Below are 27915 nucleotides of genomic sequence, written 5' to 3'. Positions count from 1 at the left end.
GGACGGACAGGGAGGGCCGGGCCCGTGAGGGAAGGAGGCGTTCCCGGCCGCCCCGTCCCTCCCCTCAGCCCGGCCGCCATTTCGGGAGCTGTGCGCGGGCGCGCGGCGCCCCCTGGCGGCTCCGCGGCCGGCCCGGCCCGTCCCGGCGGCCATGAAGTCCGTGTTCGTCACCGTGGGCACCACCAGCTTCGATGAGCTGATCGCCGCCGCCAGCTCCCCGCCCGCGCTGCAGGTCAGCCGGCCCAGACACCGACACCGGCCCCGGGCCAGGCCGGGCCTCCCCTCCCGGGGCTGGCGCCTGCGCGCCACGAGCTGCCCCGCCCTCCCTGCCGCGTCCCGGCAGCGGAGCCGGGGTGCCTGAGGGCGCCGGGGCCGTTCGGGGATTCCCGGGGAAGAAACCTGAAGTGTTGGTGGAGGAACGGGAGGGACGGCCTGTGGAGCGGGGTGGGACGGGGAGCGGGCGGCGATACCGGGGCCGTCCGGAGCTGAGCACACCCCTCACACACCCTCTCTATTCCCGCCTCATCCCCTTCATTCCACCCCCATCTCATCCCCCCCTTCTTCTCCATCTCTCTCTTCATCCTCCTTCCCCACCATCTCCCCCACCCCATTATCCCCTCCATTCACCGGTGCCGTGCCCGCAGGCGCTGCAGAGCCGCGGGTACCAGAAGCTGGTGCTGCAGGTGGGCCGGGGCTCGCTGCCGCAGCCGCAGCCCAGCAGCAGCCCGGCCGTGGCGGTGGAAGCGTTCCGATTCAAGGACTCGCTGGCTGAGGACCTGCAGGGAGCAGACCTGGTCATCAGCCACGCAGGTACAGCCCGCCTGCTTCTGGGGCTGCAGGAGGTCCGTGGGATGAGGTCTCTCCGGCCTGGGCTGGGCTGGCTGGGAGTGCTGAGGTCCGCAGCTAGAGCTGGGTTAAGAGGCTCCCCTGTTTCAGCAGCATGTAGGGGGATATTTCATCTCTCACCATGTTTTCTGTTTCTCTCGTAGGTGCTGGTAGCTGCCTGGAGACTCTAGAGAAAGGAAAACCACTAATAGTAGTAATAAATGACAAGCTGATGCACAACCATCAGCTTGAGCTGGCCAAACAGCTGCACAGAGATGGCTATGTCCTCTACTGTAACTGCAGGTATGGATTGGAGCTGCTGGGCAAGAGCATTCAGTCCATGTCACTGCACAGCTGAGAATGCAACAAGGAAATTTACATCCTTCTCTGTAATCTCCATCTGGATATTACATTTTCCAGAGTGAACAGACTAACACTAGGTAGAAATTTACCACACTTACCAAGCCTTTTGACCACGACCTCTTATAATTATTTTTTTTCCATTTGAGGTAACATGTACTTAGATTAAAAAAAGAAAAACACTTGGATTCAGGGGATTAATAAATCAGATATTTTCTGGTTAGTAACTTTAAATACCCCTGTCTTTCAAGTACTCATTCAGGCTGCCCTTTTAACCAAACTTCCTGAATCCACCATACCCTCTGACAAGGAATTTCACAGATCTACTGCCTGTCACTTCAGGAGAAAAACCCACCCCACAAACAAACAATGCATGAAAAAATCCCACCATCACCAAAACTCCTAGCTCCTTTTTTTAAAGTTCATCCTGATTCCTGTTAGGTTTATTTTTTCTCCTGGTTTTGACTGTATCTTACTGTTTTCTCTTTACTTGTGATTAAATCTACTCTAAAAATAAAAGATGACTTTTAAACTGAAGGCAGAAAAAATGTAACTCCCATTACTTAGTCTGCATCTTGTTCCTTTGCCCTGCAAGCAGAGTTTCATATGTTTCAGAAGAGCTTTCTGAACAGACCAAGCCTGGCATTTATTTAAATTGAGCAAGTTTCTTAAACTCATTATCTTGGTGCTTCTGTCAGCTTTGGAATTTTTATTTCTTTGTGTTGGGCAGTGCCAAGCATTTGAGCTTTATTTGCAGCCTGATAATAGCAAGTAACAGATTGATGTAGCTGTTCTTTCTGGCTCTGTGATCAGGGGAGAACTCTGCCATGTGTTCAAATAGGAAGGATTTCCTCCTATGGTTTATGGAGGAGAGCCTCAGATCTTGCTCAGTCTCCCAGCATTGCAACCACAGAAGATTAAAAAGTTTAAAAGTTGAGTTTGTCTCAGGAAGCTGATGGAAGTGTGTTCTCAGCAATGCTGCCTATGAGCCAGTGCTGGCTGGGGCCTGCTGCTCTGGGCATTCTCTTCCTTTCCATACATATCCTTATGTAATAATTCCATGCTAAAGAATTACATATGGATGCATAGAAAGAAAACTGTATAAAAACATTCCCTGTGGGATGGGTCTTTCTTCTTTAATTTTTGCTTTTGGTCTGTTTTTACAGCACTCTTGTGGAGACGCTGCAGTCGATGGACTTGGCAGCTTTGAAACCTTTTCCTCCTGGACAGCCAGAAAAGTTTGCTTCATTCTTGGATAAAGTTTTTGAGTTGCAATAAACAAAACAGAGAAATAAAAAAGTTGGAATAAAATGTCTCATCTCCTCCACTTAAGATCTGCAACTGGGCCAAACACTCAAAGAAAATATCATTTAATATTAACTGATATTAAATGGCTTCCAATTTAGTGTCAAACTCATTCAGCTTTATGCTTAAAAGAGTACAATGCCAACAAGGAGGGAGTATGAACTGTCTTGTGGCACGGACAGACATATTTCTATCACAAAAGCTGCACTGGGGTAATTCCACTGATGAGGACAAGCTAAACTACTTCTTTACAGGCATGGCATATGCCTTGTGGTCTTTTGACCTTTTTTGCCAAGTACAGGTGGAAATAAATTCTCTTTGTTGATGTTCCTTTGATGTCCTGCAAATGCCTTCAGCTCTTAGTTCATGTGTTTACAAAAGCACTGAAAGAGAGCTTAAAACTGAGCTATTTGAGCCTGAAAAGGGAAAAAGACATGTGGTGCATGCGGGTGAAAAAAGTCACGAGCTGCAAACTTGCTGCCCTTTGGGTGAACCCACAAAGTAAAACAGGACAGGAATGGGCTTGGCAATGCAATCGCTCCTTTTGCATGGCGTTACCCCATCATGACCCATCAGTTTGGACTTCTTCACATCCAGTGTTTCTATTTAGGTTATATGTAAGGAAGAAATTCTCCCCTGTGAGGGTGGGCAGGCCCTGGCACAGGTTTCCAGAGCAGCTGTGGCTGCCCCTGGATCCCTGGAAGTGTCCAAGGCCAGGCTGGACAGGGCTTGGAGCAGCCTGGGATATTAGAAGGTGTGTCCCTGCCATGGCAGGGGTGTTCAAACCAGATGAACTTTATGGTCCCGGCAAACCCAAGCCTTTCTGGGATTCTTTGATGCTGATCAGAGCTTCCCATTTAGAGTATCGAATTTAACAATGATGTGTTACATCGATTTCTTCAAGTAAATATTTTGAAAACCAAAGGGGGTTTCAGCTTTAAAATGTTCATGCTCATGTTCTTAGGCTTCTAATGCTCTAGAACTTTAGAACTGCATAATTGGTGCTAATTGCCCTTCTACAGGGACGTTATTTGATTGGGGGGGGGGGGGGCAGTGTTGCTTTTGTTGTTTAAAACAAGAAAATAAAACTCCTGAATTGGCCCATCTGATGTCTAAGTACAATTTTCATGAGGAAGTTAAATGTACATAGAAGCATTCAAATCAAACACAAAGGGCCACAGGTGGAATAAATCAGAAATCAGGCCGCACAGCTGTGCAAGGCTCAGTTTTGCCAATCCCCCAAAGTTTGCCCCAAATATTCGATTAGGAGCCACTAAGATTCTTCACTCCCTTAACGTTTTCTATGGAGTTATTTTAAACCCACTGGTAACAACTCGCCTCCAGCCCGGGAGCGCAGAGGGAATCCTGGATAACCACCGGAGCGATGTTCGCGCTGCTTCCCCGCAGCCGAGCGATGAAGTTGAAGGAGCGAGCTCAGCCAAGGCAGCTGCGGGAGGAGCCGCTTCCCACGGCTTGGGATGCGCACCCAGGCCGGGCGCTGGGCACTCTAAAAACTGTCCTAAAGCAACCTAAAATGGCCCCAGCGGGATCCGAGGGGCCGGGGCCGGGGCCGGGCTGTCCCGTCCCGCAGGTGGGCGCGGTGCCTCATTAGCGGCGCCTCATTAGCGGCGGCCGCGAGCCTGGCGCCTCGCGCCTCGCCCGCGTCTCCGCGCCTGCCTCAGCCGCCCCGGCCGGGAAGATGCACAAAGGCTCCAAGAAGTACTTCGGGCAGAAGTCCTTCAGCGAGGTGGCCATGGACGAGTACCTGGGCAGCCTGGGGCTGTACCGCAAGATGACGGCCAAGGACGCCTCCTGCCTCTTCCGCGCCGTCTCTGAGCAGGTGCGCAGCCGGCCGGGCTGGGGGCAGCCGGGGCGCCTCAGGCCCGGGGCGGGCCGGGGGTGCCCCCAGAGAGCTCCCGGAGACCCGGCCGTGAGCCCAGAGCGAGGAGGTGGCAGAGGGATGGGTGGGGATGGCTGGGAGTGTTTGTGGGGATGGGTGCGACCGGCTCCGGGCGCTTGGGCTCCCCTCAGCTTCAGGTGCCCCAGGTGCCCCCAGCCTTTGCACCGCCTCCTGTTGTGGTGGCGTTAGACTGGAGGATTCATGCCTAACGCGAGGCGTGAGTTAAACTATTGACGTTATCTCTTTGTTACCGTTATTTTCCCAGCTGTTTTCATCTCAAATTCATCACGCAGAAGTTAGGAAAGCTTGCGTCTCCTTTATGAGGCGGCACCAGTCGAGGTTTGAATCCGTGAGTACCGTGAGTTCTGTGTCTGAGCTGGGTCCGTGCGGTTGGGAGGCGCTGTGGGAGAAGGTCACTGGTTTAGCACCGAGAACACGATGGTTTGTCACGCTTGGTGCTTGAAAGACAGGAGAAATTACAGGGTGACTGCTTCCTTATATTGAGTTGTAGTTGCACAAGTTATATTTGACTTTGGTTCTAGGTTCCTGTAAATAAGCAAGTTACTAAAACCTTAGTAGTGAGTGGGGCAAGTTATTTGTGTAGTATATTCTCTGTGGAGTGACCATTGCAGAATTTAGTAGGTGGGAAATGTGTAGATTTTTGGAGAAAGAAATGAATACTGAAAGATTGTGGGAAATTCTGGAATAATTATGTAAAGTTGTGGACTTTTGTGGTATGTTTTTTGGTTGGTTTTATCTGTGTCAGTTTGTGTGTGTGTGGTTCATATTGTAGGGTTTTGATGTGTTTTGGGGTTTTTCTTTGTTTTCCCTCTAATCACATTTAAGCACTTAATCTAATCTATGATTAGTGCTTTATTTAAGTGCTTCATTTAATGATGATCTTGAATCATCAAGTTCATGTAGGAGGAACTTGAATATTACTTGGACTCATATCTTTAATACTTTTTTAGAATCTCTTGGTATTCTCACCTTGATACCCCAAATCATTCTTATGTTCTATGTGCCTTGCCCCCTCCAAATCAACAGCTGGTAGCTGTTAAGCAGTCTTTAGGTTTAATTTTAACTTTGCTTTCCAACTGCCAAAGTTTTTATATCTGTTTTCTTCTTTTTTTTTTTTTTTTTTAAGTATGTGGAAGGCTCATTTGAGAAATACCTAGAACGACTAGGAGATCCAAAGGTAAGCCTGATTTGAGATTTATTAAGAGATTTAAATTTGAAGAGACTGGATCAGGAAGGTGTTTAGATAGTTGTTTGAAATATGGTTATTTGAGTTTGAGGGTTTTTTTTTTTTTAGATAGACCTAGATTTGGGGAATGATTACATAAGTAATACTAAGGGTTTGTACTGATAAATGTGAACAAAGTGTACATGTATAAACAATACCAGTTTTAGTAGGGAATTTGCATGGGTGCAAAGGAGCAGTCTCTGCAGGCTGGACAGTAAAAGCTTATTCATAACTGTAATTCTTAAAGAAGGAAAAAAACTAAATATGTAGAGTGTACCTTAAATGAAATGTCTGTCAGGCTTTACAATCCCCTGCTTCCTCCTTTGCTGTTCAGACTTCTATTTCTTTAGTCCTTAACCATAACCTTGGTGAGTGCAGCACTTTCTGAAACAAATGTGGGTTTAAAAAAAAAAGTATCTACAGTGATGTGTTGGAGCAGCTCAGTCCTAAAAATTTTGGTAATTGTGGCCACCCCATGCAGCAGACTCCTTTTACCACACTCTCCCCCAAATCCTTATATCTCAACTTTCAGTGCATTATTGCTTTAACTGATGATTTTGAACAGCTATTTTAATAGTACAGAATTTTAATACTACAGAAATGTAGAATATAGTTGTTGATGTTTAGATTCTTCTGCTATCTCACATAATCTCATCATATTACATAGGAAAGTGCTGGCCAGCTGGAATTGAGTGCTTTATCGATGATGTACAAGTACGTACCTCTTTCTTAAGGTTTACTTTGTTTTGCCCTTGGTGTGGGGATTCTGGCCCCAAAACTTTGTGTTTGCCACTGAGAGGTGAATGTGTGAAACAGGATGAAAAATGCTTCCCTAAAAAACTTAACTGACGTGTAAATGGTGCCATCACAGCCACTGTCCTAATGGGGATTGAGGGCAGGGTCAGTTTCCAGAGATGCTTGTTTGTTATCATTTTGCTGATATTAAACTTGAATGTCAAGTGTTTGCTTCTAGTGCCTGAAGACTGGAAAATGGGCAAAACTGAGGAGCTGTGTGCAGTGCAAACACTGTGTGGTAGTTTCAAGCATGGCTAAAACTCATGTAGGTGTTCTTGAAAGCTCCAGCAGTGAGGAGTACCTGCCCTACCTGGTGTGTAAACACTGCTGGTTATTTCAGAGGTAACACAGAACTGTGCAGGTGCTGCTGTCTTGCTGAATTTAGCTAATTAAATGATGCTAATTGTAAAAAGCAGTCTGGCTCTCTAGTGGTAGGAGATAGAAGCCCCTTTTTGCATGCTCACTCTGTCCCAGTACTAAAGGAACAACTGAAGTTTGGCAGGAATTACTAGCTCCCTGCACTGGGGTTCTAGTCTTTTTGCAGGGTGCCTAAATCACTTAGACTGAATAGTAAGAACAGAAATTAAGTGAATAGTAAGAACAGTAAAGCAGGAATTACTGTTCTTACTGAATAGTAAGAATAATTACTGTTCCTGTTCTTACTGAATTGTAAGAACAGGAATAGTAAGAGCAGTAAAACAGGAATTACTAGCTCCCTGCACTGAGGTTCTAGTCCTTTTGCAGGGTGCCTAAATCGCTTAGACTGAATAGAACACCCTTCTGTAAGTGTAAGTACTTGACTTAATCTATAAGTAAGCAGCATCGTCTTTCGCAGATAATTTTTGTTTTCCCCTCAAGATAGGTTTGCTCATATGGCTATTCCTTTATGGTAGCATTCATTTATCAGGGAAGGTGTTTTGCTTGATTTTCTATAAACCAACAGCTCTAAACTGCTCCCTGGAAACTTCTTCATAAGATGGTTTACTGAGAGTGTGCTCTTGCAAGTCCTGTTTTCCCTCTGCTCACCTAGGCGAGACTTCATTGTGTACCGGTACCCCGGGAAGGCACCCACACGTGCTACAGACAATGGCTTTGAAGACAAGGTCAGTAGAAGTGAGGGCAATTTCCTGCTGTTCCCCTGCCAGTCTGTTTCCTTACTTTTCCTGAAGCTGGATGAGTTGTGCAATTTTTTTCCTGAAAAGGGGAAGTTAATGGGAAGGGATGACTGTAACAAATTGATTTTTGTGACCTACCAACTGATCCCAGTTTAGAGTGAGTTATTGGAACAGCTTATCTACATCAGCACTGATAGGGGCAAAAGGAAGGGGTATAAAGGACAAGTACTGTGTGTTACCTTACATCTGACCCCTCTGGAGCTGTGTAGATGTGGGTGCACAGTTACGTGGCTACTTCAGGCACGATGCCAATGGAGCTGCTGTGCTGTAGATTTCAGTGTGAGCTGCTAGATTTGCCAAGGTGGCCCGTCTGCTCTGAACCTGTGCTGCTGCAGCTGTTACTGATCTGTTGATGAGCACTGCTGTCTTCATTACATGTGCTTCTTTCTTCATCTACACAGTTTCCTGTGTAGCTTAATTTAATTTCAGAATGAGCTGAGTTTAAAAATCAAGCAGCATGGTCCAAGTGCTCAAGGCTTTCCCACCAGAAGTCTCATTAAGTGTTGGCAGCTGTCTGGCATTACACTGTTGAGTTTGGGCAGCAGCTCCTTCTGGTGTTGCTCCTCCTCAGCACAAGAGGAGAGCTTGTGTTGGCAGAATCCACAGAGCACCCAGAATTAAGAGTCCTGGCATCTGGGCTCCTTCTGGGATCTGGTTTTCTGGGAAGCATCCTTGCTGGCAGTGTGCTGACAGCTGCCTCAGGGCTTCTGCCCATTGCAGTTGGCTGTGGTTGTGTGCCAAGAAGTTTGGTGGCACATGTTTACATGATGTGTCAATGCCTGTGATGCAGAAAGCATCTCTTCTGCTTCTTAAAAGCAAGTTTGTAAGGGCTACAGAAGTAAAGTCTTGCAGGTAGAGAAGGATGAAATGTGCCTTTGACACTTGGGATAGTGTGTCTCGGGGTGCTGCATGCAATGGGTTGTATTTATTTTACCTCCTGAGCGAATGGTGGTCTTGGAAACAAGCTCCTATTTCATGTTCAATACAGCAGGATGTACAGATGGGGATTTTTTTCTTTGTATGATACAAAGTTACTTAGAGACTTTACCTAAATTTCAGTTTTGAGCTGATGGTGCAGCTCAAAAAAAGCTCAGCATTTCATGTTTACATTGAGAATATTTACTGTTTTCTTGGTGAGTTGGTGTCAACTGTAGAATAAAAGGATATCAGAATTTACTGAATTCATCATAATTGATGGGATTACATCATTCCAGCCTTAAAACTTTGTTTTTTTAATTTTCCCAGATTTTACTGTGTTGTTCCGGTAACGGCCATTATGACTCTGTGTATACAAAACAATTTCAGGAAAATGCTGCCATTTGCCAGGGTAAACTTGAAATCGTTTTTCTGTGAAAGAGAATTGTGTGTTTTCATATGTTTAGAGGCAGGGTTTGTTTCAGTTTTCAGGGGTGGGGAGAAGAGAGATGGAAGCTCACTTCTAGTATAATTTTTTATGCATAGATTCATTTTTTTTCACCTGTTAAGTGGGTTTTGAACTAAATGACTTCCAGAGGTCCCTTATTCCCAACTGAGTTACTTTATGATCCTGTCCTTAACTGCATTTGATGTCACTACAGCCTTGTAACAGTAGATAATATCTGAAGATCTGCCTGCCTTAAACTGCAGGAGTTCTTATGGATCTCATATTATCGAGCTTTGTGTTGGTTTGTTCAGCTGTATTATATGAGATCCTCTACAAAGATGTGTTTGGCATGGATGAGGAAGAATTAAGGTCTGCAGTTGAGGTGTTTCGAAGTGGATCCAAGAAGAACAGAAACAGTGCTCCTGTAGGAAGTGAGGATGCAAACTTTGGTTGTCTCCATGAAAAAGTGCCCCGAAATCCATCAGAAAAGAGGTAGTATGTTGGGAAGGGGATCTGGTAAGAGGAAAGCAAAAAAAAAAAACAGAACAAAACTTGAAAACCTTGCAGAGGACAACTTTTCCAAGTTTCTATGAATTTTATGGAATATTAACTCTTTTCTTCCTGTGTTATGACACAAACACAAAGCTCAAGTATATCATGGAAGAGAGTGTGCTTTTCTTGGAGCTGGGAAGTACCATATAATTGCCTGTCCTCTTCTGCAGGCTCTGCTATAGTTGTGTGTAACTCTGTAAAATGACAGCTTATTTGTAAGTAAAATTGGTCCTTATTCATTAGAGCTTTTGTATTCTATTTTAATGAGAGATGTATTCTTCTAAGCCCCCATAGCTCTGAAAGGCTTGAGAGCTGCCTCTGAATGCTTGCAGACAGCATTGGTTTCGATGGTACCTGGCACAGAGTGTCTTTTTATCCTTGACAGTGCAAGAATTCAGTCAGTGGCATCACCTTCATCCTTTCCTAATGCAAGCAGTAGCCCTCATTAGGGGTGGGTATTGGAACAAGCAAAGGTCAAGTTCTTAAAGCTTGGAAAAGGCTGGTCCTGCACTGCATTGCACCTTGCTGGTGTTTAAGGCACAGTGTGCCACTTGATGGCACCATGGTGCTTTTTCAGGTTGTCTGAACAGTTGGTGTTACTAATCCTGGCTGGAAATCGTGTGTTGTAGCTTTTGTAATCTTATTTTCAATTTTTTAGACTGGATGACTGGGAAGGCAATGATGCTGACAATCCACAGGAAACCAAGTTCAAACAAAGCATTGAAGAACAAAAGGTTTGGCAGTTCAGGAAAAAATCCTTAGAGTTTGCTTTTGGGGTTTTTTTCCTGTTGTATGATGTTACCCTTGTTAGGGCTAAATCCTCTTTACCACTTTCTAAAAATCTATTTTTGGTTAGTAGGTGGTTTATTTCTTTCACCTACTTGTCTTTTGGTTTTGCCCTTGAGATTCTCTCAAACTGAAAATGGCTCTTTTACTTTCTGAAATTCTCTAGTCCTTCTCTAGCTGATTTTTATTTTCCCCAAAAGATGGAGCTTAGCAGATGTTTCCTGATTTGTTTGTTTTTCCCAGAATGTGGTTTAAATTAATTCACTTTTGTCTTGACCATAGTATAAATTGCTTCAGAATACTTCTGGAAATTGTACAGAGTTTTCAGATGTAATAACTGAAATGCTCACTTACTTTTGAAGCTGTGGCATCATTGATCTGGTTGGCTTCCTTTGATTCATTTTGAGTACAGAACAATCCCAAGTGTTACTCTTGAGCCTGTTCTGCTTTCCAGAGTCAGTTTGCTCAGCACCTGAGTGCCTGGATCTGTTTTCATACTCTTGAGTTTTAGTTTTTAGGGAAATACAGTGGAAGTGAAAATTTTGGAAAATAGCATCTGTACTTTTTTAAATGGTGCACAGATGCTTGCAGAATAGAGACTGTGCTGAACACATGAAATGCACTTGTTAATGCTCCATTCCAATTCTGTTTTTAGCCTCCAGAAAATCCTCCAAAGATGCCTGTTCCTTATAAAGTGCTAAAGGCACTGGACTCTACCATCTATAGAAATGTGGAGTTTGATGTTTGGCTGGACAGTAGAAAAGGTATCTTTTGGAAATGGGAAAAGCCAATAACTATTCCTCTAGTAGGGTTACCATTACATTTATGAATCTTGAGTCCTGTCACCTATTTCTTCACAGCTGAAATGTGTAGGACACAGGTGAACCCAGCAGATAGCTGTAGGTAGGACATGTTCTTGGTGTCCTGTCTGCCATTCAAAGCACAAAATACCCAGCTTTTGATACTGTATAATGGTACAAGGTTGCTAAAAACCTGATCTCTGCTACTCATTGACTGTACACAGGAAGTAGGAGGATTCAAAGCAGAGCACAGAACTCTGTAGCCATTCTGTTGTATTGGAAAGCATTCAAATATGAGAGTTTTTTGTTACTGCATGTGTGCAAGGCTTCTTTTTAGAGCACGATTTTGGCCTCAGAATTGTATAATAATGAAGATCTCAAATTTAGCATTGAGATCTGTCAGATGAGTTTTTCTCCTGCCTCCCAGCCCTCCTGGGCTTGAACATTCTGCAGAGATTTTGTGGTTCTTGTGGCTTGGGAAAGGTTGGCTGCTTTTTGGCATTCAATGTGGCTGATCTGTAAAGCAAGAAGTTACCAAGAAAGATAAGTTTTTAAGTGATACTTGATGTCTGACCCAAAGTGCTTTGCATGCTGACGAACTCCAGCATTTCACCACGGCGTAATCAGTAATGAGGATCATTAAAATTCTTGGAACAGAGTGTGGTAACCAATTATCTGTGTAGAATACTGACATGCAGAAAAGCCAGGCAAGGAACAGAGGTAAAAAAAGCTGAAATCTAACAGCAAGGAGACTTGAGGCAATGTTAGCTTTTCCTAGATGATATTTCATGTTTGCCAAGTGCCACTGGGACTCTGGCAAGATAAGAGATGTCCAACATTTTTAATTCCAGGACTTATATTAAATGCAGGGTTAGCTCTGTGCCACCACAGAAGCTGCAGTGTTGTAGCAGTGCTGCTTGCTGCATTATCTGGCTGGTGCTGGTCTCATGTGACTTAGCCTGGTTATGGGCTATTGTAAGAACACCTAGAGTTACTCCACTGTTACTATGGGGAATATTCGGGTATGCACAGGAAGTATTTAATTCAATTGGCCTATAAATTGTAGTTGGCCGCTGTCATGAAATACTTGTAGAATATGTGAAGAAAGAACAGTAGCTTAAAGGCTTTTTCCCCCCCATTTATTTATTTATTCATTTCTTTTTAGAGCTTCAAAAAACTGACTACATGGTGTTTGCTGGGAGACAGTACTACTTAGGAGATAAGTGTCAGGTCAGTACTCAATGGAGACTCAGTTATGATCAACTGTTAAAACTACTTTAAATGGACTATGATAAACAATAAAGTCATTTGACTTCATAGAATTCTCTAATGCTTTTCTAATTCTCTTCCCTGTAGGTGTTCTTTTAAATGTAATTTCTTTACTTTTAAATGTAATTTCTTACATTAAAATCTACCTTTAAACTTGGTAGTCTGATAGAAAAGCAGTTTGGGGATTCAGTGTAAACCTGTCATCCACATTCTCTGAGTGTGGAAGTTCCAGGCAGAGCTCAAAATGCACAAGGGGGTGCTTTTGATGTAGTTGTCTTTAGATTTTTCACTTGGGCTAAGCAACAATTCTGGATAGTCTTATCTTTCTCAAAAGTGAAGTAGCAAAATATTTTTATAAAATAAAAAGGGAAGAGCTAAAAAGGGAGGAGTAGAATGATCTGGACAGGAGATGCTGAAAGGAAGGTCTGTTTTCTTTGTATTCTGAGGTTATATGTAGTCAGGGCACATTTTTTTATCAATCTTTAAGGTAGTGCTAATTATTCACTCAGTGATTTATTTCTTACTGTGCAAAGCTTTCCTTTTCCTACTTTATCTTCTGTTCTCCTCAAGTTCTTAAGCAGCAGCCTTCCTTGGCACTTATCTGCTGGGCACAGGGGATAAAAATAAGTTAGGGAGCTGGTATCTTGCCTCTCAGTTGCTCACAAGACTGATTTTATTTCTTTTTATCCTCCCTGAAGTTGGTACACTGCTCTTTATTTTGATTGCTGTTTTGAAGAAATATTTGAGACTCCTGGGCCAGCTCACTAACATGGGACTGGCTGGGAGCAGCCTTTTGTGTTCATGGTTTGTGGACAATATTCTGATGCAGTTCAAGGTTTTTAGAGCTTCCCTTATTCTCTCTCCAGGTGCGTCTGGAACCGGGAGAGAAGTATTACAATGCTCACATCCAGGAGGTTGGGCAGGATAGCAACACATTGACTGTATTTGTTGAGGAGCTGGCAGAAAAGTAAGCAGTCTGGTGATGACTTCAAGTTTAAACACTTTCTGGTTGAGGGCTTTGGTTTTTTTTCTAATGACCAAAATCATTATTGTAATGCTCTGTGTGAAATCTTGCTGCTCTTCCTTCACTGGAATGTAAAACTGTTCTTTACAGTTTGGGCTTAATTCACAGAGAGCAAATTGCCCTCTGCTGTTGGGTTTCTCTGGAGTTTTTATGCTGTACCCAAGCAACGAAATAATTGGCACTTCTGGTGAATCTAATCACTTTCTCCCCCTTGCTGTTCAATCATTCACCCTCCTCCAAAGCTCTGATTGACAACGTCCTGCAAAAATTCTGTGTTTTCCCCTGCTTTTAGGTGTACCTCTGGAGGCACACAAATACAGGCTGGGGAGAGAGACTTGACCCAGGAAATAAGTGATTAAACTAAAATAGTGTTTAACCTAAAGCCTAGCTTGTCTTTTCTTATTAAACAAGTAGCAGTAATGCGTGCTTGGTGCCAGAGAAGCAGATTATTTATTTTCACAAGCTATTTCCTCTGTCTTGGTGTTGCTTCAGCTTAAGTTATTGTGAAGAGGATATCCCTGGGGTACTGCTAACATGGGTGTCCTTCCTGCAGGCACACAGTTCCTTTGGCAAACTTAAAGCCAGTGTCACAAGTGGCTCCTGTCCTTGCTTGGAATATGGCTCACAACAGAAGAGGAGCTTATCAGAAAGTAACAGGTGGACACTTCTCAGGAATAGGTTTGTATAAGGCTTCCAGAAGCATTTCTTCCCTGGAGAAGTAGGGGAGTTGCTCATGGGAGTTGTAACTGTAGCAGTCTTTGGATGTTGGAAGGGACTCAATTCCCCCTGTGATGTAAAAATGTAAAACTTGGCCACTGTAGGGGTTTGATGGAAAGCTGTGTTTCAGACAGGGATGAATTTGACTTTGCAAAAGTGCAAATCTATTGCAATACAGAGCAAATTTGGTATTGCTCAAAATTGCCCAGAATAAATTTGCCACTTGAGAACATCTAAAAGACATGTCAGTGAACCAGAGAGCTTGTCTGACCTGGCATATGAGCAGAGATGTGTGGATGGACCAGGGACCCACTTAAATATGGGCTCAATTTAATTTGGAGGAGTGAGTAGCGAGGTTTTTTACTTTCATGAACAAATGCAGCATGCATAGAGAGGTTTTAACACTGAGTACTTACTGGATCAGCTGAAGCTGGGAAGGTGCTCCCATGTCAGATGTATCATGTAGAATTCCTGCTTGATTCTTTTTAAGAAGGGTCTATAGTGTCCATATTTACAATGCACTTTTTTGTGGAGCAAGCCACTGGCTTTCTTCTCTATGGGTTCAAATAGTAATTCCTCAATTTATCATGTGAGGCCATAGCTCAGGTTTAAGGAGTAAATCTCTTTTCTGTCTCAATGGAAACTGCAGAAATGGATATGAAAACACGGAAGAGGATGCTCAAGAAGGTCCGTGGGAAGGAAGTGTTCATGGCTGTGGCTTACAGCAGGGGACAGCCAGTGCTGCCCCCCCGGCTGCAGCACAGTGCCCCCTCAGGGCGCTTCCCTCCCATCCACTGCTCCCAGGGAGCTGCAGCCATGGCACCCTACAAACCCTATCACCAGCAGAACCCTCCCAGACAGCACCGTGACTCCGGCATGCCCAGGTAGGAAGCTTTGAAAACATGAGCTGGTCACTTGTTTCCTGTTCACTCTTGCTGCAGACTGGTTAGGAGAGAGTCTGTGCTGTTCAGGTAAAACTACAGCTGGCAGGCACTCCTGGTAGCTGTACTCTTTCCCTTTTAAATGCAGGGGATCTGCCTGTATTGTAGACGTGGGTATATATACATGTTTTGTAGACGTGGTGTGTGTGTATAATATATATATGTATATCACCTGGAGAGAGAACAAGGGAAGCTCTAAAAAAACTTAAACTGCATCAGAATATTGTCACAAACCATTAATAGCACAGGCTGCTCCCAGTCAGTCCCATGTTAGTGAGCTGGCCCAGGAGTCTCAAATATTTCTTCAAAACAGCAACCGAAATAAAGAGCGCTGTACTAACTTCAGGGAGGATAAAAAGAAATAAAATCAGTCTTGTGAACAACTGAGAGGCAAGATACCAGCTTGGCCCTCAGATAGCATTCCACCCCAGCCCAGGGAAGAGAGGCTGTCAGGGTTATGACAGCTTGTCCTGGTGAATGACAACAAACCTCTTCCACCAAAAATTGCTCTACCAGGCATTGGCTAGGATGCTGGGGCAGGAATTGCCTGTTTGCAGCAGAGTGTGAAAAAGCAGGTTTCTTGGTGGCTCTGCAGAAGGAGCTGAGTTCAAGCTGAGCAGCCAAAGGTGGTGGTGACTGCTCAGCTCCTCTCTTGCTCCCCAGCTCGTACAGCCGCAGCCGCCGCCCGCTGCCCTGCGTGAACAAGGAGTGCCAGTACGGCTTCGTGCCAGGGGCTGCCCAGGAGCCCCAGGGGCCAGAGGAAACTGTCACTTTCTGTGAAATCGAAGGAGATGACACTGCTTTTCCTGCTCTGCCTGTGAGTTATGAACAAAGGGTAAGCTGAAGCCTCTCAGAAAGAGAGGAGGAGGGGGAAACTAAATGCACAGTGATTCTTTACCCAAAAATACAGCGGGATTTTTGGTTTACTTGGAGTAAGATTTAGCAGTGAATGCATTTTTGACAATGGAAGACTGAAATTAGTCTAGTTCCTGTAAAACCTGCTTGAAACCTCAGTTTTTCTAGGTATTCCCTTCTTTGTATCCTCAGTAGCAACACTTGTTTTCTTTTAAGCACATTTTCATAAACATAATCATGTTTCTCCTTTCTATTGCAGTTTAAAAACATAATATTTTAGAGCTAGACGTATCTGTCTAGCTCTAAACATTGTGGGAGAAAGCTTTGTCACTTGTTTGCCACACTATAATTTATTATTTGGGGAGCAAGATTCAGAAATTGGATAACGATAGCCTGGGTTTTTTTCCCTATGAATTTGTAGTTGTGATGTTTTGGATTACCATGTTGTTCCTGACACAGTTTCTTCTGCTACTGAAACAGGAAAAAACTGCAAACCTACCTAGATTTTTCTTAAAGCAGTCTTTTTGTTGAGTTGTAGATAAAGTGGCACAGTGCATTCTTAAAACTTTAAAATGCCTTTTTTTTTTCCTTTTTTGTAGCCTAAACCTAGTCCAAAGCTGGGAGTGCTAAAAAAAATCAATTTTTACTTAGGTATAAATTGAATAAGAAAGCAGATTACAAAAACCACAACCAACCTGGTATATTTGAATATTTTGCTGTGTTGAAGCAGTGAACTATTGTTAGACTCATATTTAAATGAGGAAGAGAGAATATGCTTAGGGCTGTTTCAGCACCAGTCATTTTTTCTTTGCTCTGATGTACTAGATCTGTAATCTTTGCTCTGATTTTTCCTCCAAGAGTGCCAAGGAATAAGGACACATTATCCTGCAATTTCTTTTTTCCAACATGAAATCAATACAGCTCAGTGGCTTTTTCTCCCCCTTTGCTAGACTTGCCTGCAGCTCCTAATGAATAGGTTTTCATGCTCATTCAGTGACTTTGTTATTGTCAATGCCAAAGCTTTTTCTCTGTCTCTTCCTTGTCTTGTTTAGTAAAGGAATGTGACATTTCCTGGGGAAAGATGCATCTCACAGAGGACTCTGCCATGCTGCCAGAGGCCTGGTGGGAGAATCTTCTGACTTACCATCTCTGCTTCAACCTTGGAAATCTTTCAAGCCTCTCTGAGCACTTTATCGATCTCATAGTCACCAGTGGCTTCTGAGGAGAGTTTTGAGTGTCACCTTAGCCACTACAAGAGTGAATCAGCTTCTTTTACTGAAGCATCTCAACCCTACATTCCTCCTTCAGAGAACTAACTTTTAAACTGGGGTGCAGCTAAAGATTTATTTCAGTGCAGCAGCAAAGGGCACGTAAAAAACTGAAGGAGTGCTGTGGGCATACTTGGGGTGTGCTGCTCTGTGAAATAGTCAGGGTTGCACATGTGGATCAGCCTGGTGCAGACAGTGCTGTCTGTGCCAGCAGCCACCTTCTGGTTCCATTAGTTGGGACTGAAGATGACCTTTCTCCATGGTGATCAGTGTTTGGATGAACTGATCTGCTGCTGGTGTGAGGGGAATGTTCTAGAATGAGGAATGCACTAATGCAGCCTTGTCTGGGATCTGCTCCTTCCTTTGCAGCTTTGTTAGAGCTTGGGAAAAAGCTGGCTGAGTTCTGGGAGGGAGCAGCTTGATTACCTGCATAGGGAAATGGTAAAGCTTCTGCATTGCCTTAAGTGTGCAAGGCAGAACAGAAGGAAAAGGAAAGAAATGTTTGTTGCATTGGAAGGACACAGAGATGATGCTTCCAGTAAGCTTTGGTTGCAGCAAGCTGGGTCTGCCAGCCTGGTTCTGTGTGTCTGTCTATAGAGCATGGAAAGGTTCTAAATTATTTCTAAATGTGTGCTTCTGACTTTGCTTTTCAGAGCCACAGTAGCCATGCTCCCATTGTCCATGGTCCAGGGGCATTTTGGGTAGCAAGGAGAGGTCCAAACTCTGTTCCATCCAACAAGCAGACCCTGAGTACCTTAGAGGAGGAGGAAGAAGCAAGTGAAAATGGTAAGTTCTTAAAGGATTAATTGGCAAAAATATGTTTAAGAGATTTTTCAATGTGCTTTTCATTGTCAAAAGTAGGTTCCTTACATCTCCTAAAGGACAGAAAGTGAGATTATATTGAAAGGAGGATATTAATAGAGGCACTGAAGTATAATTGCAGTAACTCCAGATTTAAGCTTTTTTACCTTCCCCTTTTTTTCCCCTGAATCAAAACTTCCTGTTCTCTTTCCCTTGTAGGGAAATTTCATGAGGAATATATCTATGTATCTCCAGGTAAGTAAAAGTTTAGTCTTTACTGATAGAACATTTGGTAAAAAAGCTCAATTATGAGCTTTTTTTATATGTTTCTGAAGGATTAGATTTAGTGCAGCTCTTTTCAATTAACTTTGCCTGTGTTCTCCAGATCCCAACTGTGAAACTGCAACAGTGTTTAGTTCAGCAGAACCCACAGCAAACTTGGTAAGTTTTACTCACAGACTGTTCAGATTTGAGATCTTTGAGGTGTGTGGCATTCATGGAGAATGTTCTTGGATGCACAGTAGGCTAGAGACTTAATAAAATAAATGAAATCAACATTCCTTTGTATATTCGCCATCCTTTTCCTCCCTGAATGGTGAGGTTTTTATCTGAGTCTGCAAGTACAGTCTGAATTGCACTGGATACATTAATGATTTTCCACCTTTCCCTCTGCAAAGAGAGAATGTGTATTTGAGTGCTGTTTACTTTTTCTTCTCTGCTCCAGACAGCACTTGCTTTTATCAGGCCACCCTTCAGGTTATATTCCAGTTAATCTTAGCCCTCTTCTGTGAGACTGGAGATCTCATCTGTGGTAGAACTTATCTTGGAATTTAATTTTCTTTTTTGTTTGAAACTAAATCTTTAGTCACCTGCTGCTCCACAGTGGGTGTGAAAGCAGTCCTGAGCATGCCAGAATAAAACTGTGAGCTACAAAAGACATTGAGTGTATAGTCCATAAATTTAAAAATAAAAAATAGGGGTGTGGTGTGTGTGCCTTGTGGCTTCTTTGCCACTGAAATGGACCATGCTCTGCTTTGGAATCCCTTCAGGAAGAAGGGCCAGTCTTGGTGTCACCTCCAGATGAAGTGGCTTCCTACAGCTATCCCCAGAAGGTAGTGTCTGGTACTCTGAACTGTATCTCACACTTCTTTGTGGTGGCCCTGCAGAGAGGTGACCGCTCTGCTTGGACTGTGACACTTTCTGGGGACCCCTCACAGCCTCTGGCAGCAGAGAATGCAATTCCCTGCACATACAAGCAAGGCAGAAGATGCCTTGCAGGTGTCTGCAACTCTAAGCTGGTATTTCAAGCCAATTTTTACAGAGTTTGCATAGTTAGATCTTTACAGCTAGGATTTACAAGATGGATTTGTGTGAAGTGAGAATTTTTGAAGTGTGTGGTATTTTCATAGTCTTTGTCAAAGCCAGTTGCAGAGGCAGACTGTTGAATACTCTTGACTCTTTTCCAGGTGTTGGTGAACTCTGCAACAGTTTCCACCTCCACAGATGTTTATACTGCTCCAGCTACAGGTCTCTCTTCAAATTCTGCTGCCTCCACTCCAGCCAGTGTCATAACAGCAGCTCCCCCACAAACAGCAGTGCAGCCTGTCATAGTATCTCCCTTTTCTGTGGGGAGGCCAGGTAGAGTGTACAGACTGCAGCTGTGGACTTGGATTTCCAAGTTTTCAGTTATATTTTCCCCTCCCTTTCTCCCCCCCATCCAAAACAAGTGTTAAAAGGCTTTTAAAAAAGTGTCACTTGCTTTGGTTTAAAATCACATAGCTGTAACTTGGCTGCTGGCTTCTTGTTTTGAAGGGGCTGTTGCCCCTGAATTTTTGTGGGAATTGGAGGTCTCTGCTTTGGGTTCCCCCCTTGCCACCTTTAACCATTAATGCCAAGTGTTTGCTAGAAAATTCTTTTCAGAAGGCAGGAGTTCAGTGTGACTCCTTTCACCTCCCCTTTCCTACAGCGAATTTTCCTCTTGAGGTAGCAAGCCTCTAGAACACCATCACTTCCAGAGAGTCACTGGCTGAGGTGTTCCAGTTTATTTTTGTGATCCTTAGTTTCCTCTGTGCAAGGAGATCAGATTTGTGGGTGCACAGGGTGCACTCTCTACCTTAAGTGCTCTATCTGCTTTGCTCTTAGAAAATAGCAGTTAGGAAAAAATTCTGTTTTCCTTCTTACAAAGAGCATTTTTCCTGTCTTCTATAACTTTTCATTTAACATCTAAGACATCTCCACCTTCCATTCTGCTCAGTTCTGTCTCACTTTTTTTTTTTTTTGTTCCTACTCTGCATGAGAGTTTAGTCAGCTTGGTTCTCAAAGCTGTCTGCTCACTGGTGCCAACCTGCTGCTGTGTTAGAGGTGTGGGCTACCTAAAAGGATATTTAACAGTTGTCTATCCAGAAGATTTTTGTCCTGATATGTCTCAAACCTTCCCTTGTTTTTGTGGGTTTAATGTCATACTTCTGAAGACTTTAGGTGATTAGCCTAAAGTTGTTGTTCTCTTACAACAGAGAAGTTTGGTCTGCCATCTAATATGAAGAAAGAATTGAAAAATACTTTTTTTCTTTAAATGGGATATGCAGCTTGCAAATAGAAGCTCAGTTAAGGCTTGAGAGATGGGAAACCTTCCTATCTAGTTATGAAATTTCTTCTGTTTGCCTTTTAAAGTGATTGCTGAACAGAATTTTGTTAGAGCCTGTATTTAGGGGCACCAAGGTGTCAAAGTGCATGCTGAATTGTGTAAGTTAACACCTTACTCGTTTGGCAAAGTTAACCTTTTGGGTGACATTTGTTTCCTTCCAATTGTAGCAGTTTCTTCAGTGCCATTCCCAATTTACTCAGCTCCTCTTCCTCCAGTGAGTGAGGTGGGAGAAGCCAGTGCTGTTCTTCCAGCTTACTCTTGTGATCCCAGTGGCAGTGATTTGCCTCGAGGTAATTCATGATGGGGTTTTGTATTTTTACTCCTGTTGCTCTCTAGCACACTTCTGACTTGTGTTGTCCTTGGAAGCTTAACAGAACACCAAGTGAGAATACATAGTGAGAAGAAATGGCTCTCTGCAACTCACAGGAATGAGAAATAATATTATAGATATGTAGGCTAAAGCATTTTCATTCCCAGTTTGGAACAGAAAGTTTGTATCTGACTCAAATATGTGATTATTGCAGCTCTAGACAGTACCTTCAATAAATGAAAGCCCAGGGAGAGGGTGCTTGGCCTGTATCATACTTGTTTGTGGCCAAGTAATCACTTTCCTGAAAACTGATGAAAATAAGAGCTGTGTGTTTATAAATTGTGCTGTTGCATGGTTCAGTGGGGTATTTTAGTTGTTTTCCTTTATGGCTCCAAGCTGTAATTCTGTGGTATTACAGACCAGGGCTGAAGTGTAGGCTCAGCTTGTTCCTTGGCTGTGTAGCTTTGTCACACACACTGCCATCAGCTGGGACAGTGTCTCATGTCCACACTGAGCAGTGAGTGCAGAGACCAAGCCTGCTGCTTTCACACTGCTGCTGCTGTGCTCTGCAATTGCTCTGCTGCCTCCTCTGTGCCCTCAAATCCAAGAATTGTTCATCTTGGCTGTTCTGGCTCCCTTCCCTGCTGGAGTAGCATCACTCTGACCCCATGCACACATCAGAGCTCCTGCTTTCCAGCTGGAGTTGAATGCCCTTTAACTGAGGCTTTCCCCACTTGGGAGAATGGGGTGTGAAGTGTGCTGACAAGAATCTGGAGTGGATGTGGATTTTTAACCCCTCCAGACCCTGCCTGGAGCTCTTCAGCTGAGTCAGTCCACATCATATTGGTCCTGTCCTTGGCACAGGCTGTAGGAATTTTAAAGGTTGCTTGTTAAATGCTACAGTGCAGTACTGTTATGTTACACTGCTGGAGTATAATCTGGATGATGGCCTTTAGGTTAAGAAACCCAGCAGGTTTGGAGTAGGGCAGTATTGATCTGGAGTTCTGTGTGCTTTGCTAAGGACACCAGGCCTGGTATACACGGAGAGCAGACTTGTCAATAGACTGGAGTCCTGGACCTGGGAGGAAATCCTGCTGTGGGCTCTAGCATTGGTTGTATCTACATTTATTCCAGGTTTCATAGCATCTTGTATCTTGTTTTAATGGCATTTAGGATTTGTCAAGTGTGTTTATTAACTTCAGGTGTCCTACCCTTGCATGGTGCCATGTATTTGAAGGAGCTGTTGATAAAAGCCTGCTTGAAATTGCTGTGTTCCAGAAACAGAGTGTTCAGTACTGGCCAGAGCTTCTCAGCAGCACAGTGAAAACTCTATCATGAGATGAGATTTTTATCAGGCATCAATGTGGTCTTTATATTTTCATGTCAGAATGGGTAACTTTTCATGGCTTAGCTGTTGCTTCATAAGCAACATGTTCTACAGAGGATGGACTTGATTTCCAGGCATCTAAAAGAGGAATCTGAACACAAACTGGTCTCCTACTGTACTGGTTTCTTTTCCATCATTCCACAGATGTCAGTATTTCCAGTGTCAGTTTGTCACTTCAGTCTCCCAGCAGTTCCTTTGTACTGTTATTGCTGCTATGGAAGCAGCTGTTTCATTCAGCTCTTATGCTTGCTTTGCATAGATTTGCATAAACAATTGAAGAACAAAATTGGGTTTTTAAAAAAACATCCAGCTTCTTCCAGATGTAGATGGAATTTCAGCTAGATATTAAAAGGTTTGCACTTGTGTAAGCCTTTGAGTTATTTTTACTATTTTACTGACCATGGTCAGTGTTACAGCCAGACCACCAATACCTCCAGGACTAAGGAAGGATCTGTGAGCATTTCCTAAAACAGCTGCATGGATTGTTGCCCTGATAAATGGGCTGAGCAGTAAAAGAATTGAGAATTGGCAGCAGCAGCAGAGGAATAAATCCACGTGCATTTTAAAATTGTGGTTTGCTTTGCTGATGCTTTTGCCTTCCTGCAGCAAACCACAACACCAAGTGCCACAGAAGCAGGGCTGGGGAAGTGTGGGAGATGGGTGGGCAGGGAAGCACTGTGGAGCCTGGTCTAGGGCAGGGTGGGTGTTTGTGAGGATGGAATGCGGTAGCTCTGGAGGTGTTGCTGAGTTGAATCCCTAGAAAATTCCTTTTGAGTTGTCTCCCTGCTTTCCCTTGGCTTTAGTACAGCTGGGAGCTCAAAGGCTGTGCTGTGGAATAGGTCACTTGCTCTTCCTTCAAAGCCTTCAAAGCAAATCTGTATTGAAATCTAAGAAATCAGATTTTCTCATGCACAGTTCCAAAACCCCATCATGGGATTAAACACACACCCTCTTTTTTTCTATTTTTTTTTTTTTTTTGTCCTTTCAGTGAGTCAACTTGAAAGGTTTAAAGCTGCTTCACAGCTTTTGGACAGTTGGAAATATGTTTCCAAGTTCAAAACCCTGTTGCTTTTGGAGAGAGGTTTCAAAGTCCCTTCCCACACCTGGGACTGTTTCTCAGCCTATCACTTACTTGGCTGGGGACAAATTATTCAGTACAGGGAAGAGAGAAGTAAAAGACTCTGCAAGAAAGCAGGGAACTGAGTACCCTTGTGAGGAAGGAATTTATTTCTTATTCCTGCCTCCACTGAGCTTAATATATCAGTTGGAGGGGTGCAGAATTTGGTGAGAAGCTCTGTGGGAAGTCCTAGTTGCTTAGACAACTTTTTTGATTATTTTGTTAAAAAACTTGAGTTCTCACTTGAGTAATCAAGATGAATAAACCAAAACTAAAGCTAATGTAGTCATTGAATTAAATAATTAATTGGCCAGACAAATGCTCTGCCATTGCACAAACATCTAACTGGATTTAATTTAAAAGATAAAACTAGTTTAACAACTATTTCTATTCAAGATAAATTCTTTACCCTTGAAATTTTAAAGAAAAGGTAGTGTTGCAATACTGTTATTCATTAAGTAAGAATACCTTCAAGTAAAATGTTCTTAATGTAAGTTGCTTTTGCTTCTTGGTTTATATTCCTCTGCTCTTTAATGTCCTGTCCTTTAATTTCAGATACAAAGGTCTTGCGGTATTATTTTAATATGGGATTGCAAGTAAGTGCTTTTAAAAGGAGTATAGCAATTGCCTGTAAAAACTGCTGGGTTTCCTGACAAATATACTGATGTATTCAAAACTTCAAGTGTCCTAAATGTGCATTTTGTGCACTGGACTATTAATATGGATGGACTTCCTTCATGGAGATTAAAGCCTGGCTCAGGAAGTAAAGTTCTACTCAAAATGTGAAGTACACCATATTAATTGTTTTACTCTGGGTTGTGGTGATTTTTTAGTTTTACTTTTAGTATTTTGGTTGTTTGGGGTTGGTTTTTTTTGTATTTTGATGGTGGATAAATATTCTTTCTGTGAAAAGAAGGAAAGAACCTGAGCAATTCTTAAGAGAATTTGTGTGCTTAGATAAGAAATCAAAGACCACTTAGAGATGTGTGGATGGAGTCTCCTAGGGCTTGTGCAGCTGAGCTCAGACTGGTTAGCACCATTTCTCTGTTCTGGAAAGCTGCTCTGCTGAAGCATTCTCTGTAGCAGTAGTTAAGTGCAGTGTCAGTGCTGCTGCTCAGGGAAGTAAAAAGAGCAATGTGAGCTCCTTCAACTGAAGAAATGGGAAAAATCTCTGAATATGACAAAGTTAGCAAGGGGAAATCTTCTTTCTCTGTAAAGACTTCAGACACAACAGCAGTGTGGCTGTTGCTAGAGGTGTCTTTCTTGGTAGGCTGTGTTGGTTTGATTGGGGTTTTGTTTGTTTGTATGTCTTAAAGGGCTAGGGAGAGAAAAAAAAATCACTTTTTCCTAACTTTAGCTCTGAAAGTAGCAGTGATTTTGGAGGAGGGCTGGAGAGTGTGTGGCTGTGACCATGTTTTTCCTTTTCCTGCAAGTTTTGCCATCAGAGCTGCTGGCCTTCCATGATGTACGTGCAGCCAGTGCTGCCCCCATCTCCAGTGGAAGTTTACCCAGCCTATGCTGAGCCAGCTCCTGTCCTGGATCAGTCAGTGCCCCAGCTCTTCCCTGATGCTGGGCAAGCTGAGGTCCACCAGGTTCCCTTGGAGGCATCAGCAAATGGTTTGTACTTGAGCAATGCTGCCTTCATACTCATGAAATCCTGCATTAAAAGGCCATCAGTGTGGCTGAAGTGTGTGAATGTGCTTTCTGTTCTGTTTTTTTTTTAAGGAAACTTCCAAAACACAGAGCCTGCACCCCTGTCCTATGGGCCAGTGTATTACCCAGTGGTGTCAGACCCCTTCAGCCAGCAGCCTGTGCCTGGCTTTGACTCTGTGGTTCCTGCCTACCGCTACATTGGCACCTGGCATCCAGTAAATCCTCCCCATGGAAATTCCCCACCTGTGGCCAAGGCTGGGAGCTCAGGAGCACCACCCCAGGTGGGCTACATGGCCTCCCCTAACCCTGCACCTCCTGATGCACCCCAGGGAATGTAAACCTGGGAGCTGGAGGCTCCTCCTTGGCTTCTCGTTTCTTGTTTGCCAGCTCTTGTTAATATTGTTTTGTAAATGTTATCCTCTCTAGGGAGTTGAGTCAGTTTGCTCAAACTGTGTTCAAATTTCATGTTTCTCTTTAGGTTTATGCTACTGATAGATGACAAGATGTTGCTTTAGTTGATTAGGGAAGCATAGGAGAAAAGTACTGTAGTGCAGGGAACAGCTTGGATGTGAGTAGAGGAAGTATGTGAAAAAGCATGCTGTGACTAAAGATATGTTGTGTGTCTCTGAGGACTTGCACTGAGCACTTAAACACCTGGTTCTTGCTGAAGCACTGAACCACTGCCATCACAACTCAGGTAAACACTGGGCACAGGGTCATTAGAGAGGGATAATAATGTTTAAAATAAGTTGACTTTTTCAGATTTTGCAAAAGAAAGCTGCTTTACCTCTAGTGGTCACATATTTGTAGTAGCTGCATTTCTTCTGTCTGACTTTGTGGTGCATAGGTTTCATGGCTGTGGAAAGTGTAAGAATAATGTTTTGATCTGTTGTGTATTGTTGTATATTTGTAAGATTTGTTTTGTGAAAGCTGTTGCACACATACGGTGGTGGCCATGGTGGTGAAGTTGCACTGACAGCACAAAATAAAAGCATTGAACACCTGAAAATGAGTGGTCATTTATCACTGGCAGGCAATGTTCCTGACAATTAGCTATCCCACAGCCTGGAGTGAAGAAATGCACTTGTGTGGGACAAGGCTGTTCTAGCCTTCTGTGAGAAAGCAGCAAAAGCTTTCAGCATGGAAATGGAAGCAGAATAATTCCTGGTAATTGCACCTACCCTAAAATCAGGCACAATATGCTTGGCCCTCAAATAGCCTTCTACACAAAATTTAAATGGGCTCTATTGGCCCATTCTATTGTTTGGTGATTTTTTAAAAATAATTTTTCCTTTCTGTAAAACCAGGTGGTGGTGAAAAGGGGATTAAATGCAGAACTGGAAGAGGGAAAAAATTGTATTTCCTTTGGTATCCCTTTTCTAGTAACCCTGGAAGCAAAACCATAGTAGGAAAAAGTTATTTGTTACATTTTTGTCTTAAATTCATGCAGCACTGTTGGTGTTGATAATGTAACTCTGTAGGGGCAGGGCTGCAAGTTCAGCTTTTAGTTTGTCTACTGCAATTTCTAATTGCTGTACATTTAATTTGGCAATTTAATAATTGGCTTTTCAAGATGGAGCAGCCAGGTAAAAAATCAAAGCGAGATGAAAATGACCCCTGAATAGCTAATTTGATTTTGAGCTGCTGTGCTGTTTTAAAACAAAACATTTACACAAAATTGTTTATGAAATAATGAGTGGCCTTTGTGTTTCTGCGTCTGGAGGAGCACTTGACTTGCACAGATTTTTTTTGGAGAAAATACCATGAGGATTTTTTCTTTTTCTCTGAAAGAGCATTCACTGGCCTAACCTCTTAAAGGAACTAGTAAAGCCTGGGATTTATTTGAAGGAATTTCAAGTGGCACTTACCTAAGCACAGTCTCCATACTGGAGTCATGGAGTGTGTTTCCATCTGTCATATCCCCAGCAGTTTCTGTCAAGCACTGAAGGGACTGGAATATATTCCCCTTTCAGGCTGTAGCTGTGAATTCTGCCTCCTTTCTTCCTCTCTCACTGAGACAGCCTTGCTGTGTTCTATACACATGCTTAGCACAGCACAGTGGTGGTGTTTTGTCTTCTGGTATTAGTCTGTCCCTGGAATTCAACTATTTTTTATTAATTGGAAAAACTGATAATTCTGCTAGAATTCTCCTGGCCTTTTTGGTTTTGCTTACCCACCTAGGATCTGGATTACTCACCATTAGCCATGGCTATTTTGGCCTTACTGGCCATTTCAATACACATGAAAATTACTTTAATTGATATAATAACATGTCACATGTGGCCAGCTAACTTATTTATGGATTTGATATACAGAGGTACCTCTGTGGCCCATTTTATGTATTTTTTCCAAGGCTTTTAAGCCTCAAACTCAGCTTTATGAACTAGCAAGCAGGGGCTGTGGGGAGCAGATAGCAGTGTGTGAATGCTGTCCATGGATAGGAAATACCACCTCTTTATTAACAGCAAAAGAGCTCAGAATGGCACAGAAATTTAAGCGACTGCTGGAGCCTTTAATTTAAATTCTGTTTCCCAGAATTGTGTTGCAGTACAACAGCTCTGCGGCACTTTTCTGAAACAGAAAAACAGCTGCCAAAAAAGCCACAGCTCTGCCCAAACCACAGCTGACCTGCTCTGTGCTCCAGCCCTTCCCTCAGCTGGGCTTTGCCAGCTGTGGCTGCAGCATCCCTGGACAGACAAACAACATCCCTGGGTGTGGGGCTGAGCAGCCTTTCCAGGGGCTGTAGGATAATTCACATCAAAATTACACCCAGGGCTGGGGCTTGCTTTGAGAGGTTTGGGATTTTTTTTTGTTGGAGTTTA

The 27915-nt window shown here is 43.3% G+C and overlaps 1 protein-coding gene across 1 annotated transcript; it reads left to right on the top strand.

The window, feature by feature from the left end:
- Positions 1–64: 64 nt before the first annotated feature.
- On the top strand, positions 65–25495 carry ALG13 (ALG13 UDP-N-acetylglucosaminyltransferase subunit). Its single transcript, XM_054516374.1, has 26 exons — positions 65–232; positions 645–810; positions 990–1128; positions 2352–2457; positions 4103–4330; positions 4656–4739; positions 5538–5588; positions 6304–6350; positions 7462–7534; positions 8852–8933; positions 9281–9461; positions 10180–10255; positions 10963–11071; positions 12273–12337; positions 13243–13343; positions 13954–14078; positions 14767–15001; positions 15454–15531; positions 15722–15875; positions 17835–17967; positions 18202–18237; positions 18368–18423; positions 19449–19620; positions 23996–24036; positions 24874–25057; positions 25166–25495. The coding sequence occupies exons 1-26, from the start codon at positions 152–154 to the stop codon at positions 25429–25431; spliced, it is 3069 nt and encodes a 1022-aa protein (XP_054372349.1). The 5' UTR covers positions 65–151; the 3' UTR covers positions 25432–25495.
- Positions 25496–27915: the final 2420 nt, after the last annotated feature.

The sequence above is a fragment of the Molothrus ater genome, chromosome 14 (assembly GCF_012460135.2).
Source record: "Molothrus ater isolate BHLD 08-10-18 breed brown headed cowbird chromosome 14, BPBGC_Mater_1.1, whole genome shotgun sequence".
In the NCBI taxonomy this organism is placed as follows: Eukaryota; Metazoa; Chordata; class Aves; order Passeriformes; family Icteridae; genus Molothrus; species Molothrus ater.
This window is presented reverse-complemented; position numbering and strand designations above follow the sequence as displayed.